The sequence below is a fragment of the Rousettus aegyptiacus genome, unplaced genomic scaffold (assembly GCF_014176215.1).
Source record: "Rousettus aegyptiacus isolate mRouAeg1 unplaced genomic scaffold, mRouAeg1.p scaffold_m13_p_4, whole genome shotgun sequence".
Taxonomy (NCBI): domain Eukaryota; kingdom Metazoa; phylum Chordata; class Mammalia; order Chiroptera; family Pteropodidae; genus Rousettus; species Rousettus aegyptiacus.
In genome coordinates this window covers 88,658,758-88,675,367 of record NW_023416307.1, presented here as the reverse complement: position 1 = coordinate 88,675,367, position 16,610 = coordinate 88,658,758, and the positions used below count along the sequence as shown (strand labels likewise).

The 16,610-nt window shown below is 38.1% G+C and overlaps 2 protein-coding genes across 14 annotated transcripts in view; one reads left to right on the top strand and one right to left on the bottom strand.

Annotated features, from left to right (window-relative positions):
• The window catches only part of MED12L (mediator complex subunit 12L), a 307,612-nt gene that overhangs the window by 105,187 nt on the left and 185,815 nt on the right, over window positions 1–16,610 (top strand). The window lies entirely within an intron of this gene.
• The window catches only part of P2RY14 (purinergic receptor P2Y14), a 50,568-nt gene continuing 41,809 nt past the window's right edge, over window positions 7,852–16,610 (bottom strand). For all 6 annotated transcript variants that reach the window (XM_016156456.2, XM_016156453.2, XM_016156455.2 and 3 more), the window contains one exon: window positions 7,852–9,696. In XM_016156456.2, the coding sequence (XP_016011942.1) occupies window positions 8,660–9,696 (1,037 nt within the window). In that variant the 3' untranslated portion in view covers window positions 7,852–8,659. The remainder of the gene's footprint in view (window positions 9,697–16,610) is intronic.

The following is a 16,610-nucleotide window of genomic DNA, read 5'->3' as shown; positions in this document are numbered from 1 at the left end:
TCTTTAGCAATTCAGATGTGTCTATTCTAATTTTAGAGGAACAATTTTTATTTGTCCATTATAGTACCTAGCTATTTTTTTTAAGCACCCAAGATGTGTTTTGCATCATAGTGATTTTAAAGAATGTCAATTTTTTTTTGTTCCTTGAAAGGGGTTATGAGTTAAAGTTATTCAGTGTTCAAGCAAAATTTGGATCCTGCTAGAGACATCTAGTAGTAAACAGATGTGATTTAACATAGGCTAGTAAAGTACTATATGTTTTATTTATCTGTATTCTTTTTTGTTCATTATAGAATAGAAGAGGTAAATGCAGAAAGATAATTATTGTTAATGTTTTTGGCACATTCATTTAAAAACTTTTCTGTGTATGTACGCCCACTTAATGTTATTGTACATACTGTTTTATGGTTTGTACTGTTTTCATTCAAGAACATATTGGAACATATTGGATCTTTTTCCCCAAGTTATGAGGATACACTTGCAATAAGTACTTGTCAGTTTTGCCCAAACAGCTTAATAAATTGAGGCAGTATTTAGTAATTATTAAACTGTAAGTAAGGGAACCCTCCAGTATGCTTTTAAATTGTTTGGGTAAATGTTCATTCTGCCTTTGGGTGAGCTGATGTTTACCGAACGTTTGAATGGAACCCAGCATGGCGAGGGACCTAACAGAAAAGTCACTCCGTCATCCATATCATCAGTTGGCTATATTAGGTTATCTTCTTGTATAAGGGTAGCTTTTATAAAAAAGAACATGAGCTCATGTTTCAAGCTTGTTTTAGGGAGTTCTGTCTGCTGGTGCAAAGTTGATTTATAATTGCAAAACTATTGCCTGGTCAGTTAGGGCCTGGTTTCTTTTATTGCTTCATTGGCCTGGTAAGTGCTTTGGTTTTATCTCTTTTTCTTCTAATAATTCTTTCTCAGTTTTCCAGATAATAAGAAAACATTAGAAGGAACCTCTCTAGAAACTAAAATTGAATTCCTTTTGGTATTTGTTTTTAAAAAGAAAAATCTCTCAAAAGACTACATGAGAAATGATAAGATAGAAGGAATTTAGGGAGAGTCTAAGGGAATTTTTGGAAGGAAAAAAAGTGTAAGGATAATAGTGGCCATTTCTTTCAAATTCATGTAATTATTATTATTTTCAAAAGAAGAGCTTATATATATTCACTTAAAATTAGAGGAAAGATCTCAACTCTTTCTCAAACTTTCTGTTTAATCTTTTGATTAAGAACTAGTGTTAACTTTCATCATGATAGTGCTAGGAAATGATGTCTTTTAAGGTTTGTGTGCATCCTTGTTGGATAAACACACTTCTGGAAAAAAAAAACTTCAGAAGAGACATACGTGCAAATGGACAAGTAAGTGAACAGTTATGATCAGGGTTTATGTTCAGCAGGAGATGGAGAGGGTAAGATGGCAAGAATTTGGCAAGATGGAGTTGGTGAGTGAGTGGTGAGTTCAGCTGAATGGTGAATGATTTGAATATGGTGTGGATGGAATAAGAGGTTTTTGGTAAAGTTTCTTTTCTTCTTTTTTAGGTAGGTGTACTTATATGTTTACTTCCCTGTTGACTTTGGGGATATAGACAGAATTAAGAAGTACACTCAGCTGTTCTTAAAAATCCACTAAGGCTACAGTTTTTGTGTCTGGACTGCCAAATATAAAAGGGCTAAGGTGTCCTAGTTCTCAGTGTTCCATTTCCTTTTTGGAATAGTGAGAAACCACTCTTTTAATAGTGAAACTGAACCATGTTCTTCCTTTTGAGAATAAGCTTGACGCAACCTGGCATTTTGTGGAAGTTTATTCACAGAGGAAATAGACTCTTTTTGGCTATTGTCCCTGTTTTTATTTTTGTTTTTAACACGTGTTCCATTTTAATTTCCATAAGTCACTTCTTTACTTCTTTCTGTCTGTTTCTTTAAGGACAGATGTTTTTCAGATAGTATTTTTGCGTTCTAGGAAATTATGCATCATCACTAACCCAGTATTTCAGAAACCCAAATGGGAAGAAGTGAGGTGAAGTTATTTTTCCCTTACCTTGGTCATGGCAATACTTTTTATTTAAGAAATGATGTGTTAGTTACTTTAATGGCTATTTTGTATGTTTAAAAGAAAAACTGAAGCCAAATTGCCCCATCAATTGAAAAAGAGAATCTTTTTGTAGCCCACTCCCCTGTCCACACAAATCATGCTTTTGATTTTATTGGCTGCAAATACTAACTGAGTATTTCAGTATAAGTATCATTTTTAATGTTTAACATTATTAAAATTTGTTTTTTAAACATAATACGGTAGCCTTTTGAAACTAGTGAGGAAGAGAAAATGAATGTTGACTTTGGAAACCACTGCCACAGCTGGACCCAGGCCTGAGAAGAGCTGTAAGATGTAGGAGACTGCGGCCTTCCCCACAGCTCACAGTTAGACTTCCGTGTCCCTGCACCTAGTTATGCTTCGTCAGGTATAAGTTTTGGACAGAAACAGTGGTTACAAAGGAGACCAGCATGTCAGTCCAGGCTTCACCTGCTCCCCCACTTAGTGTTTGCTACTATGTGAATTTGAGGGCCGCTGGGTAGTGGAACAGTATACCACTGTTCCCACTTTTCTCAAGGAGTTTGCCATTTAGGATGCTCTCAGCTCAAACCAGTTTGCATCCTGAAGCTTTTCATAGTTTTCAGTCAGAGGGCCGTTCCTTGGTTACTGCATGTCAGTGATCAAAACATGCCTTCCGCCGCTTGTGTGTCTCCAGGTCTGCCTTCTCTCTGGAGCCATTGTACTTTAGGTTTGTATTTTGAAAGTTTTTTTTTTTTTTTTTTTTTTTTAAAGCACCCCTTTCCCAGCTGGATTAGTCCAAAAACATTTTTCCTAAGTCTGGCTGAGTTTTAGCAGCTTCAACTCTAATAATTGATGGATGTGATTACACATGTACATAGAGAGCTTCTAAGATGTTGCCTCTTCTGTTGTTACTTAAGCTCTGCCTCAGTTTTCCTTTTTTTATGAAATAGAATAAAAATTTGGAAATGTTTTGAAGGCAAAAGTGTTTTGCACAGTTTTGGAATATGAAGTTGGTTGTGAAAATTGCTGAGCCTCTTCTATCATTTCTTACCTATTCTACATTCTTTTTGCCCATCCTTTTGGTATTCTGACTTTTTATTGACTGTACCGTATTATTGGGTCAACATTCAATTCATTTTACCTTTCAGTTGGGAGCTGTTACTGTGCTATTTGACCCATGGTTATAAAATAATAAGGGGGAAATTCCTAAAAAAGAACTTTTAAAGGTTATCTTGTTTGTTTTTAGTCACCGTGTTCATTTTTTTCCCTTTTACACTTAAGTCGTTATGGTCCATTTTTAATGAAGTTATGAGTAACACGTTTTACAAACTCTGTTGTTAGTTTCCAGGAGATGGTTCTTTGCAGAAATTCTCTCCCTTGCCCTGTTACTCTGTTTTTTGATGTAGTTAAGAAAAATTCTAACAAATATTTATTGACTTCAAGCTGCCTCCTTAGCTCCAATCCTAGATGATATTTTTGTTACTTTTAGAAGGTTGCAATGTAGAAGGAGTGGCAAGGAATACGGAGAACCTGCACTGATACACATTTACAACTAGCTCTTAGAATCAGGAGGGACAGTCCCTCTGACTGAGGCGAGGTGAAGAGATTTTTCTGAAAAGTGGGAAAATGGAGTCATGCTTGGGGGTGACACAGAGAATTGGGACGTGGGGAGTGTGTTTGGGCACCTCTGGGCAGTCTGGGTACTTGGAGTATCTGAGTAGCATCTGTTTCAGGACAAGGATGAGACCAATCTTGTATCGATTTGGTCAATCTTGAATGCTTTAATAAGTAAGTATAGGGGAGATCTCAGGAAAGTTATGTTCAGCAGCTAGGTATACTTGTGATGCTGGAATGTGTTGGGTCAGGGGGAAAATAAAAGACGAGACACCAGTTAGGGGGTGGTTGTGGTCATTCTAGGTGAGAAGCCGTGAGAGTCTGAAATTAGGCAGGAAGAGATGGGAGGCTGGGAACCACTGCAGCGGTGAACTCACTATGCTGTGCTGTGGGCTGGGAGGGCAGCTCACTGTTCTTTCAGTAGTGGGAGGAGAAGTCAAGTCTGAGGAGAGAATCAGGTTTGGCAGGTAGAAAAGGTGACTTTGGTTTATTAGCTTACTGTGTTGTTAGCGCTACCTCATTATTTTATAGTGCACAGACTGCTTTTTATTTTATTTTTTATTTAGATATTAAATATTCCTCAGTGCTTTATCAGTCATAACCTAGATATTCTGTAACTTTGTAAACACCTTAAGGAGCTCTTCTTTTGTGTAACATTGATGGAAACACTGGCTTTCCATCAAAATATAGCTTTTTATTCACCTAACTGCTTTTGTAATATCAAGCAGATAAGAAAATATACTTGGTCATGATGTGGAGTTGAAATTGGCTTTTTTATTTAACAAACAAAATGAGGATTAACTCTTCATTTCAGTCAGTAAGATATCAGAGACAGCTGATATTCTTTCAGAAAGGTAATGGTTTAAAGTAGAATGTAAATAATTAACAGCTTGAAAGAAGCGGCATGTTATATGTAGGAAATCTTTTAGCTTTGAAAAGGGACTATTGAGAAATTATTTTAAGTAATATGAAGTATTATGTGGAGATCATAAGTGCCATCTTCATATCCATTTATGACAGGAGATGGAATGATTGGAAAGTAAACCCTCAGGACCTCGTCATGCACCTTGGGGGAGGCTGAGCAGTTCATTAAGGACTGGGATTTGGTTAAGGGGCAGGGAGTAGTATGTAGCTCTGACCTTCCGCTGACGTACTGATATTATGGGGGTTAGAGCTGAGGCCGCCTCGGGCAGTGAGTAGAACAGCAAGATGCGCCCAGTCCAGAGTGCTGCACTGCATGTCCCCCGAGCACTGCAGATAATGATTTGGAAGTGGGGCAAGGTGGGTTGGGGAGGAGGTCTTTCATTTTGACCATGAGAGAAGTCATGGAATTATACGGTGAGAGCCATCAAAAGGTAACCAGTGGTCTCATAAACTTTATCAGTACTGTACTTTTCAGGTATTTCATTGTTGTTGAGATGCACCCATTTTTATAACACTGCTTCTGTGCTTTTATCCCCACTTCTGGTGGAGTTTGGGGAGGCGGGAGTGGAGTAACTGTTCCTGTTCCCTGTCAACCCTGAAATTGCTTAGGAGAGCACCTTATTTCATGTGATTGTTTGTTCCTTCTCTGTAGCTAGTTATAAGTAAGGTGTAAAAATATATTTACTGTATTTAAAGTCATACAACATTTAATCATTTTGTACATGCAGTGCTATGAAATGGTTAAAATATTTTTAAAATGGCAGATAGGAAAGGAAAGCTACATTTTGTTAAAGCAGTTCTTTTTGGAGGGTATCCTGTCATGAAATGATAATCTACTTGGCCTTGGTTACTTGCAGAGAATAGGTGACCAAAGGAAGTAGTGGCTTCTTCTGTTGAAAACCTCACAATTCCAGTTCTCTCCCACCCCAAACACACAAACCCCTCACAGTGCTGTTTACCCAGATTTCTTGGAGGGAGTGGAGAGGGGCCATCTGTTTTGTTAGTAATTTTTATGCTGTTATCTCTTAGTGTTAATATAGGTATTTTCTATATTAATAAAGATACTTTCTTGCCCCTTTTCTCCAGAGTCATTAAAACGAAATATGGGTGGTATCGACAGAGTTAAGGAGAGACTACAGAACCCATGGTACATACTTTACTCCATCAGATAAAAGCAGAGCTTGATGTAAGGGTGTTTCTTAGAGGTTCCGGGATTACTTTGTTAGCTGAAGCCAGTGTATCAAGACGTTCTCATTTGTAGGCGACAAAGAAATACAATTAAAATCAGGCTTATATATAAGAGATGTAGTCACTGACAGACCCAAATGTCCAAAGTTGTGGGTATGGCTTTAGTTGAGGGCTAAATGAAGGGTCTCGGTTGTTATAATCTGGGCTGGGTTTGTACCACCTCTGTAGCCAGGGAAATGAATTTTCCAAAGGAAAAATTTTGCTTTTATTGCTGAGAGAAAAAAAAAAATTATAGAAGCTGAGGAGATAGCCAACAAATGAGCACTACTGCTGATAACATTTTGTAAAAGACAATTGCAAGATTCTGGCATCTCTGTGGGTAGGTTTCATGTATAATATTTTTATATGGTTGTCATTTTTTCTGGATTCTTCTTTTCTCAAATGTTAGACGTAATAAATATATATAGTTGAATCAATTATGCATCAACACTGAAGCTCAGCTTAAAGAAAACGTAAGGATTCCTGTTAAAGGGACATTTTAAGTCTTAGTCAAGAACCACTTATGAATACCTGTCTATTAGAGTTCTACATTCTAGATATTGCAGAGTAGCTGTTGGCATATCGTATTCTGTCCACAGATGTGTTTTCTTTGCACTGCTGCCCCAGCATTTTAAAATTTTGTGATTTTACACTCCTTGGAAACATGGAGAAACAAGTGATTGGAGCTAAGGCCTGTTGGCGTCTCTCGGTGAGGCTCGAGCTCTCTGCTCACTGTCATTGTCAGCATTCCATGTTTTCCATTTTCTTGGAGCCTCATTTTTATTGCCTTCCATGCCACCACAGCACCCAAGTTTATAAGCTGCACGGGGCAGCCTGAGCACATGAGGACCTGCCCTACAGCTTTGTCTACAGAAAGACCAGGAAAATATTTCTTGTTGCCTACTAGCACAAATGCTGGTGGTCTCCGTGAAGTCTCTGAATTAATCCATTGTTGCCAGTGTGCTACTGCTTTATTTTTGTTGTAGCCCTGGACCTGAAAGTCCTAAAATGTAACAACTGTGACTTAGCTCTTGTTTCACAGTACCTTTATCTGCATTGCATGTTGTTTCCTGAGAAGTCTTGCCTTTCATGTTACTGATCCGCTTGAGCACATCAGTAACAAAGGCATTACTTGGTACTACTTACCTTCTCTTTTATACTTTTATTATCTCCCGTGGCCCAGTAGGGGCGTTTAAAACACCAGTTATTTACTAATTTGTGCTGGCCAATGGAAATTGTGAAGAATAAACACAGTCAGTCTGTTTTGCAAACATATTTAGCCAAATAAATACAGCAAGCTTAGTTTTACCAAGTAATTTGTTGTAGCTTGGTGATTTTATTTTTTATTTTTTTGAGAGAGGATATTTAACCTAGAATTGGGGACAGGGAGATTTTACAAGGGTAGAGAGTAGACAAAGAGTGTAAAAACCTCACCTCTTCCTCAATTTAAGATGTGTTTTCTGAGATTTGCCAAAACTCTGATGAGGTCCTAGAGCATATGCAATACTCTTTGAAAAGTCAGTAGCAAGTAGGATTTTCGAATTCTTTATGTAACATCCTTCTTATTGGCATGTGTAATTGAGTGTATTAAAGAAACCACCTATGTCTTGACTGAGGAAATCTGGTAATGTTTTTTCATATCTTGATTATTAAGAAAAATTGACACAATTAAAAATAACTTTTTTATTAGTACACATGCAGTAAAAATTGAAAAGTATATAAACATTACTTACAAAAATGTTTGAAAAGAACATTTGAAAGATGGCCAGAATGTCTTCGAGCAAGTTAATAGCAGAGAAAGAATTTAGTTTTGATAACTCACATGTCAGCAACCACATTCCATATCCGCATGTTAATTCATTCGTTTTTCAGAAAATGTGTAAATTTTCATTTTATGTATAACTTGTCACTCATTATTATAAATTTTAGGTTTTCTTTTTAACAACTCTAGTAAACTGCTTCCCTTTGCCCCTAGAGAATAACGTATGGTGCCATCCAGGGAGCGAGTGAGCGCGTGTGCATGTGTGTGTCTTTTTCCCACTTGTCCTTTTGTGTGTGTGTGTGTGTGTGTGTGTGTGTGTGTGTGTGTGTGTCTATACCACTGAACAGGGGAAGTTGCTGGCAGCACATACCAATATCCAGCTTCCCTTAGTGGAGTCCGCTTAAAAATATTCTAACACCAGAACTCCAGGCTCATGAAGTGGCTTAAAAAGTTTTTGTAGAGAACATATTTAAAATGTATTTTATATCATCCTCAAAATGCTATCAGAAAAAAAATCACATTTTTTTTATTGCAAAGTACATAATTTATATCTGCTTTTCTTTGAAATGCCATGAGATAAATCAGTAAGGGATTTCTTAAGTGATTCTAGATGTCTACTTTTCCTCCTTCAAATCAGAGAAAACTTGACTCTTTCACTACAAACAGGCCTCTAGTCCTTTATCAAACTGTCTCTACTTTTAAGTTGATCTCTAATGGACTTGCGAAAAAATTTATATAACTTACTAACTTAATTCTTGTGTTTAGAGGGGAAGGCACCCATGTGAATAGTCTTGATTGCTTCCTATTTTCTTATTTGCTATTTAATGTTCTACACTAATTTACCGGAATAATGATTATAAATTTAAACCTTCTATTTTGATATGATTAAAAAATGTTTGTATAATTATTTTCGTTGATATTACAAGAAAACATGGAAAGTTATACTGTTGTACTAAATTGGATAGTAATGCTCAGGGATGATACCTATTATTATGGACATGTTTCTCATTCATTCCTCTTATCACGTAATTGAAGATTACAAGGTGCATACACAGACTTTATTTGAAAGGTGGGCAATCACAGAGTATCTGTGCTTTCATGCATTGTATTTCCCCTCTTGATTTTGGAAGTTTCTGAGTCATGCTGAGCTTTTAATGGGATGTGCAGTTTCTTACATAAGATTTCTCTAAATGGCTGGCATAAAAAGAAATAAATAATGGGGTCCAGGCACACGTTTGCAGCTGACAGCAGCAGAGTGAATTCTTTCACATAGTGCAAGACTTCTTTTGACTGGCAGCTGTAATGTGCTCCCATTTGGCTCTGAGTGTAGGGGATTCTAGCAACGTGGTAAGGTACAAAACAGACAAAAAATACGAGCATGATGCTAAATATATTGCGGCTAGATTTCCTCTTGACCGAAATGGAATTCTTTCTGGACTTAAGGTGGGATTTAAAGATTTTCCTCGTGATAGCAGTATAGAAAATGATTAACAAAAGAAACGTAATCCAGAAGATGCTCACAAAGATGTAGTTTGATGCTCTGTGCCACTTTAGCCCCAGTTCACTTTTAAGCTTCACACATTTTATGTGCGTGACCTCCTTCACGCTCTGGTTGGTCAGGATACTGTTGGGAACGGCGAGAATGAGCATCAGCACCCACACCATCACTGACAGGAGTTTGCTGTAATTCACTGACTGGATGCAAGAAGTCAGAAGAGGCTTTACGATTTTGTAATACCTGTCAAAGCTGATGAGCCCGAAGAAGACGATGCTGACGTACATGTTGATGTAGAAGAGCACGGCTGAGACCCTGCACACAAACACGTTCAGCTGCCAGGGGCCCAAGCCCGAATCACTGAGAATCTTGAAAGGGAAAGTCAGGCTCATCAGAAAGTCAGCAACAACGATGTTCTTGAGATAGACGATGAAACTCTTGGAGCTGGGCACATAATAGAATACCCATCCCGACACGCCATTGAGCAGGATCCCTGCGATGAAGACCAAGAGGTACAGCACAGGAATGATTTGCTGGGTGATGAGGGTGTTCCGGGGACAGGACTGCTCTGGAGGCTGTGTGGTGGTCGAATTCATTCTGCGACTTCTGAAGGTGAGGCCTGGAAAGTGATGTGAAATAGTCACTTACAGACTCTAAGCTATTTGCCAAGTAATAAAGCAAAGGGAGACGAGTATAGTCACACCCTCCACTTTCTCGAAACGAAGTTTTTCTTATCTGTTATGTACCCCTTCCTCTCTGCCCCTCCCCCTCTCCCCATTTTTTTGAAAAGGGAAGAACGGGGTAGACAGATGACAGGAAAGAAATTGGAGAAGTAGGACAGCTTGAGAACTGTAGGTAATGTGGAGAAGCAATATTTCCCTAAAATGACAATAGTTCCCTATAAAACTCTAGAATTCTAGGATATACTCATTTAAATATCGTCTCAAAAGGTAATAAAACTGTGAAAACAGAATCTATTTCATTTTATTCGGAACTTTAATAGGTTTAAGAGCGAGCAATACAGGCCTTACTTTTTAGAAAGGTTACCCTACATATATTTTTGACATAGAACAATGTCTTACAAGCATACACATCCAAAAGTGCTCTTTTAGATGCAGGGTTATGGGTACCTTTCAAAACTGAGCTTTTCTGTGTGTTTTTCACAGTGAAAAACTGATTTGCATTTTTTTTTATCAATTAGAAAACAAACAAAAATGATAAAAGTATCTTAACCGTTCCAAGAAATGCTTCCATTCTGGATCCGTGCTGTTCATTGTGGTAACTACTACTAGCCGTGTATGGCTGTGGAGCACTTGAACTATGGCCACCAGTCCAGATTGAGATATGAAGTGAGTGTAAAATGCACACCGAATTTCATAGATTTAGTACTAATATCTTTCATATTGATTACATGTTGAAATAATATTTTAGAAATATTAAGCAAAATGTGTTATTCATCTTAATTTTACTTTTTAAGACTGCGGCTACTAGAAAATTTAAATTTACATATGCGGCTCACATCATATTTTAATTGGGCGTCGCTATTCTAGGCATTATTCAGAACCCTCTTTTGTTCAGGAATCTTACATGTGGTTCACTGATGTCAGACATGCTGATTTAGGGAACAGGGAAGATTAGACTTCTTTGAAAGATCATTTCTTAAAGCAAATGTTTATTCCCTATCTTATATGTAATAACAACATCCTGCTGAAAACCCTTCAGTGATAGGTCCTTGCCATCAGAGCAACCCCAAGCTCCCTTCATGGCCTGATCCCTGCTTCCTCCACCTTCAGCAGCGAGTTCCTTCTGTTCCGAACCCTTTGGACTCCTTATATGTTCCATGATTTCTCTCACTCTGGACCACTGCACGGACTTTCATTTGTGTGGGAAAAGTCTTTTGCCACCTTTTTGCCTGGCTAACTTCCCTTCATCCTTGAGGCCTCAGCTTGGGTGTCACTTTCTTTAGGAGACTTTCTTTCCGACAAGCCTTGGTAGGGGTGTGTTGAGTGCAGGGTTCCATCTGTTGTGTGTACTCAAGATTCTGTGCCTCTCTCCTATCGTAATACTCATCTTTCTGGCTGTTTGTTTTTTGTTTCTCGCACTACTGTAAGCTCCTTTGGAGGAGTGAGGCCATGTCATTTTTTTAACCACTGTATTCCTGGCATTTATTTAGGATGTTTATTAAAATGTTTATGAAATAAATGAATATAGATTCTGGGGATATAAGACATGAAGCCCTGTTCTTAAGAAATTTACATCTAGTCGGGGATCATGAGAAAGAATGTGAAAGACTGTGGGTTTCTTGAGGTCAAAAAATGTGTCTTGTTTATCTTTGTATTTCTGTGCCAAGTATGGTGCTTTGTACATAGTAGTGAAGTTGGTAAAATGAAGGTGGTATGAGAAAGTGGAATTTGGAAACATGGGATATGAAATAATCACATTCTAAATAAAAAAATCATACTCACAAACTTTGTGTGCTACTCTCCAGACAAATATATCTTGCTTCTGTGTACTCTTCCTTCATGAATGCCATGTAGCAAAACTAGAACTATTTCTAGCTACTTGACTTGTTCAATCCCTGGACTTTTGAAAGGAGATCTTACCCCTGCATTCTTGGTCTGATCATCTGGGTTTGTAGTCATTTGCTGCTTTGTAGGTTTTTAGTGGCCTGTTTCATACTCTAGACGGTAAGCAGCAGGGCCACATTTTCTATTTTTAACTGTCTATTTTAACTATGGCAAAGAGTTTGTGTGTCTAGTAGATAATTATCTTGTTCCCTGACGGTCAGATGCAGCTTAGTCTAGAGCTTCGGAGAATGCATTGTGCTGTGTACTTAAGAGGTCCCGGTGCTCAGAACACAGCCCCCCTCTGTCCGTGTGGTGTAGAGCTAATGGTAGGTACTCAGTAATTGTTGAATTCACTGGAGTTTAAAATGTTAAATATTTTAAAATGTAGATGTTAATACATTTTGAAGTAGAGCGAAATATTAACTATATAATATATGTATAGTGAAATAGTGAATAATTTCCAGAAAAGTTTGACACCCAAATTCCTTTCCTTAATGAAACATTATAGAAGCCACTTTATGTAGACATAGTGAAGAATTTCCAGGAAATGATTTAGTGAGAGCCATAATTCTTTTCCTTACAGAAATCTGCATAAAGACATTTTCTCAGTCTTGTGACATCTACTTTTGAGCTGCAGTATGTCTGCATGTATCCTGATGCCATGGGTCCAGAACTGTGTTCTCAGATCCTTCTAAGTGTTGAGAGTCTGAGCATATATGCCATTGTGATGCACATCTTTGCCTGGTCCTCTTCTCACTTTGAGGTTGATGGAAGAGGATGACTGGCCCCCTAGATAAATGTCTGGATAGATGTCTAGAGCGGATATACCTTCTGAAATGAAGTAGTTACTCAAGGCTTGCTTGCTTGGGTGTTTTCCCCCAGAAATCTTGCTATTTTGGTCCATTTTTAAGCAATTGCAGGTAACAGTCTCCCTTGTAGGATGGAAAGGCTTTAGACATGTGGGTTCGGGGAACAAGCAGGGTATCACTGCTGCCTATGCTGCTGTCTGGTTGGATACAGCAGAAGCAAAGTAAAGGACACTCTATATGAGTAACAAGCTAAAGGTAAATCCAAGAAATTTTAATTTTGGTAGTAATTTTCTAGCTCTTAGATTTTTTTTTTTTCATTAGCAATGGTGTTGATGGTAGTGCATTGTGTCCTCTAGGTCAGTGGTTCCCAACCTTTTTGGTACCAGGGACTGGTGCTCCTATAAGAATTTAATGCCTTTTGATGTGAGGTGGAGCTGAGGTGGTGATGCTAGCGCTGGGGAGCGGCTGCAAATTCAGATGAAGCTTCACTCACTCACCTTCTGCTGTGAAGCCCAGCTCCTAACCCCAGGGTTTGGGGACCCCTGCTCTAGGAACATATTTTATTTGGTCTTGGTGTTTTGGAGCATGGCAGCCTTTTCTACACTGACAGATTGAGAGAGAACATGTAAAAGAAGCTATCTTAAGGAATCTACAGCAAGTGAGGCCAATTTCAGATAATGAGACCGAAAGACAGGAATATGTGTTGGATTAAAACCAGGACAAGATTATAAAAGAGACATGTATCACTTTGACCTTGAAACATCTACTCAGTCTTCTCTCCTTATCTTTAGTATACAGATGATTCAATGTCCTGATAATGGGTCCTGCTGAAACTTAAAACCATTTCACAAACGAAGGAAATGCTCATTTTATACAATCACATAAAAATAAATAAGAACCAGTAAATCAGAAAGAAAGCAAAGAATGTCTTGGTGTGGCCCAGCAACCCTCCCTTCCCTCCCCAAGCTCTAATATGATCTCCTATTTCTAAGCAGCTTGCCTCAGCCCATTAAAGATGAAAGACAGTCCAAAGGTGGGTGGCGGTGGGAGGGGGGGGCAGGCGGAAGAGACGGGAACCCAAAAGGAAAAGGACCTTTGGAAGATGATCAGTCAGAAAAGCAGGCAAGCCAGTTTGTGAGGTGTAGCCAGCCCTGCCCACCGTAGTTACTTCTGAGATAATCTCTGAACGTCTGTAGTGAAAGTGGGCATTATGTTAACCTGGAGGCTTCAGGAACGCGAACAATGTTCCCTAAAGATTTCTGTATGTGAAAAAACTTTTTAAAAGGTTTCGTTTGTTTGTTCGTTTTTGTTTGTTTTTAAACAGTATATGTCTTTAGTTTCTCTTAAGTGAAGTTCTTTCTTGCTCTGTAAATTTAGGTAAAGGAGAATGAAGTGAAATATGTTAGTTTCTATAATACCATCACTTTGGGTCTTTGGTAACATAATTAAAGAACATGGTGGAGTGAGATTTATGAGCCCAAAAGAAAGCTATTAATGTGTAGTAGGAGCCTTCTCTCTTTTTTTTTGCACAGCTAGAATATCAATATCAGAGATGCATTGTGATCTAGATAGTGAGTGCACTTGTCTTTTAGTGTAATGTGAGGTCTCAGGAATGTGCTGCATTAAGTGTTTTCAAGTTGTAGATTATTAAATAGAACCTTGGGGCTCTCCCTTTGAGCAGAATTTAGTTGATACAGGGTCATACTAAGCACTGCTCACCCCAGAAATGCATAAAAACACGCTGAGTTCATCACTTATCTTCTGAGTTACTCTGCACACAGTGACCCATTTTTCTCTTATATTGGGACCACCTCCCATCATTCTGATTGTGTGCCCTAATTCTACTTTCTCTGAAGAAGGGAAATTAGGAAGAAGGTGTGTGCAGCGGTAATATTTTGGTGAAACGGTCAAAGCTTGTGATAATGCTAGGTTTTTTCAATCGCCTTAAAAAAAAAAATTTGGTATACTACAAGGTTTCTTTTCAATGAAGTAATTGACATAAATTAGCCCAGTGAATTCTTGTCAGCTTGAAGTGGCCAAAGTGTTTCTTTGCCAGTGATCTTCTGTTGCAGGAAAAAATGAATCAAGTTAAATGAACACCAGAGTGTTTTTATTGGAGAGATATGTATGGTTGCAGTGTAATTACTTTTTAAATTCAGCTTGTAAAATTGTGAAATCTTTCAACATGTGCCTTTGTTGCTTTACTCTGTGGGTCTTGGTTGTTGATATTGATGATTATTGATTTGGTGTGAACTCTTGTGGGAAACTTATAAACTCTTGAGAGTGTTTGACATGAAGTGTTTTTAGTTATTGGTGCGGCCCCCAAACCCCCATAGAACAGATGCTAAAATCAGTTAAATTACTGAAGTTAATTACTTTAGGAAAGAAATCATAGGCAGGATTTTTTTTAAACCTTTGTATTACTGATGTTTTGGACCAGATAATGGTTGTGGAGGACTGCCCTCTGTGTTGCAGGATGTTTAACAGCATCCTTGGCTTTTATCTGCTAGATAGAGGTTGTGACAGAATGTCTCCAAACGTTGCTAAATGTCCTCCGAGAGGCCAAATCACCCCTGGTTGATAACCACTGATTCGATGAGACAGGTGTGTGCAGCGGTAACACTTGTAGAAGTTGTATTGTCTGCAGAATGGTGGTTGGATTTGATTTTGCCTTGGTCTAAGTTATCACCTCTTTTAATTTATTAAACCAGCTCTTCTAACACTTTCATGTGCACACACATCACTTGGGGACCTTGCTAAAATGAAGACTTGTATTCAGTAGGTCTGTAGTGGCGCATAACATTGAAGCCACTAGCCCAGTAACACCCTTTTAGTAATAGGTTTTACTTCAGACCTTGTACACAGGGGATATTTAATAAATATTGGGTGAGGAGGGTAAAAAAATTTGTTTTTTTCTTTGCTGTAGTTGAGACTTCAGATAGAAAAATGTTATGTTATAGATAGCCTTGAAATTTAGGATCTTTCTTAGTTTATTCATTACAGATTTCAGCACCGTAATTTTATCCTTGTGATCTCTTGGAAATGTAAGTATATATTTTATAGAAATCTACTTGAGAACGGGTGATAATGAAATCTTTTATTTGCCTAGAATATTTTTAAAACTTCATGAAGTTCTCTTTAGAAACAAAATGAAGGAATTAAGTTCTCTGTTGTAGCAACATTGCATGTGACCCAGGCGACACTGAACACGTTCGAGTGAGGAATGATAGATTTTGACTTCATGCAGTGGTTACTTACTCCTGGAGAGGACAGAGGAACTAAGGGTGATGTGGGGTGGTCATGCTTTTATCAGCACCCACCTGTGATTAGCATTCTCCTTCCTGTGTTCAGTTCTGTGTTCAGTTCTTATGAAGTGACAGTGTGATATTTTCTCCTCCCCCTTCCAGTCCAAACATCAAAAGCAGTAATACTAGGTGCACCAGAGCTTGTCATTTGAAATAAATATTTGTTCTCTAGATGATGCTTACATCAATAGAAAATAATATGTGTTTGTGTGATCATTGTGCACATTTCTAAACTTAATAAAGCCGTTTTCTTATCATTGCTCGTCTTTGTTCCCTTGTCCTAATGTGTACCTCTTTTTTTTTTGAAGAGAGTGTAATACGTGATATCCTGGGTGATTTCCAGAATAGTTAAAATGGGTCGAATAGAAAGGGGATTTATGTATGGGCTGCTTATTTATTCTTGTGGTCGTATTTTATGATATTTTATGTTATTAAGTATCTTATATCTTTAAAAATATATACTCTTTAATCTTATTAATTCTAAGTTTGTCATCAAACTCCTGGCCTTTCTTATTCCAAGGTCATGTGGATGTTTTAGAATTTCTTGCATCCCAGTTCTTGGCCCTGCCTCTCTCTCTCCCAGTGTTGTGATTCCTTATGGGTGGGTTAACATTGTTCTCTGCTTCTAGGTAATAGTCCTCCTGTCTGTTCAAGAGGAATTCATTATAAGCATGTCAGTTTATTTCATAGAATTTACTATTTTTTCTCTGTAATTGACCATCCACCTTGCTTCTCAGAAACCCGTTTTCTTCTTGGCTCCCCATTAGAGTCTCACCATGGCTATCCAACTCCTTTTCTGCTCTCCTCATGGCCTATTTCTGGCCTATGCACTCTCTAGGCTCAGCGAGTGTG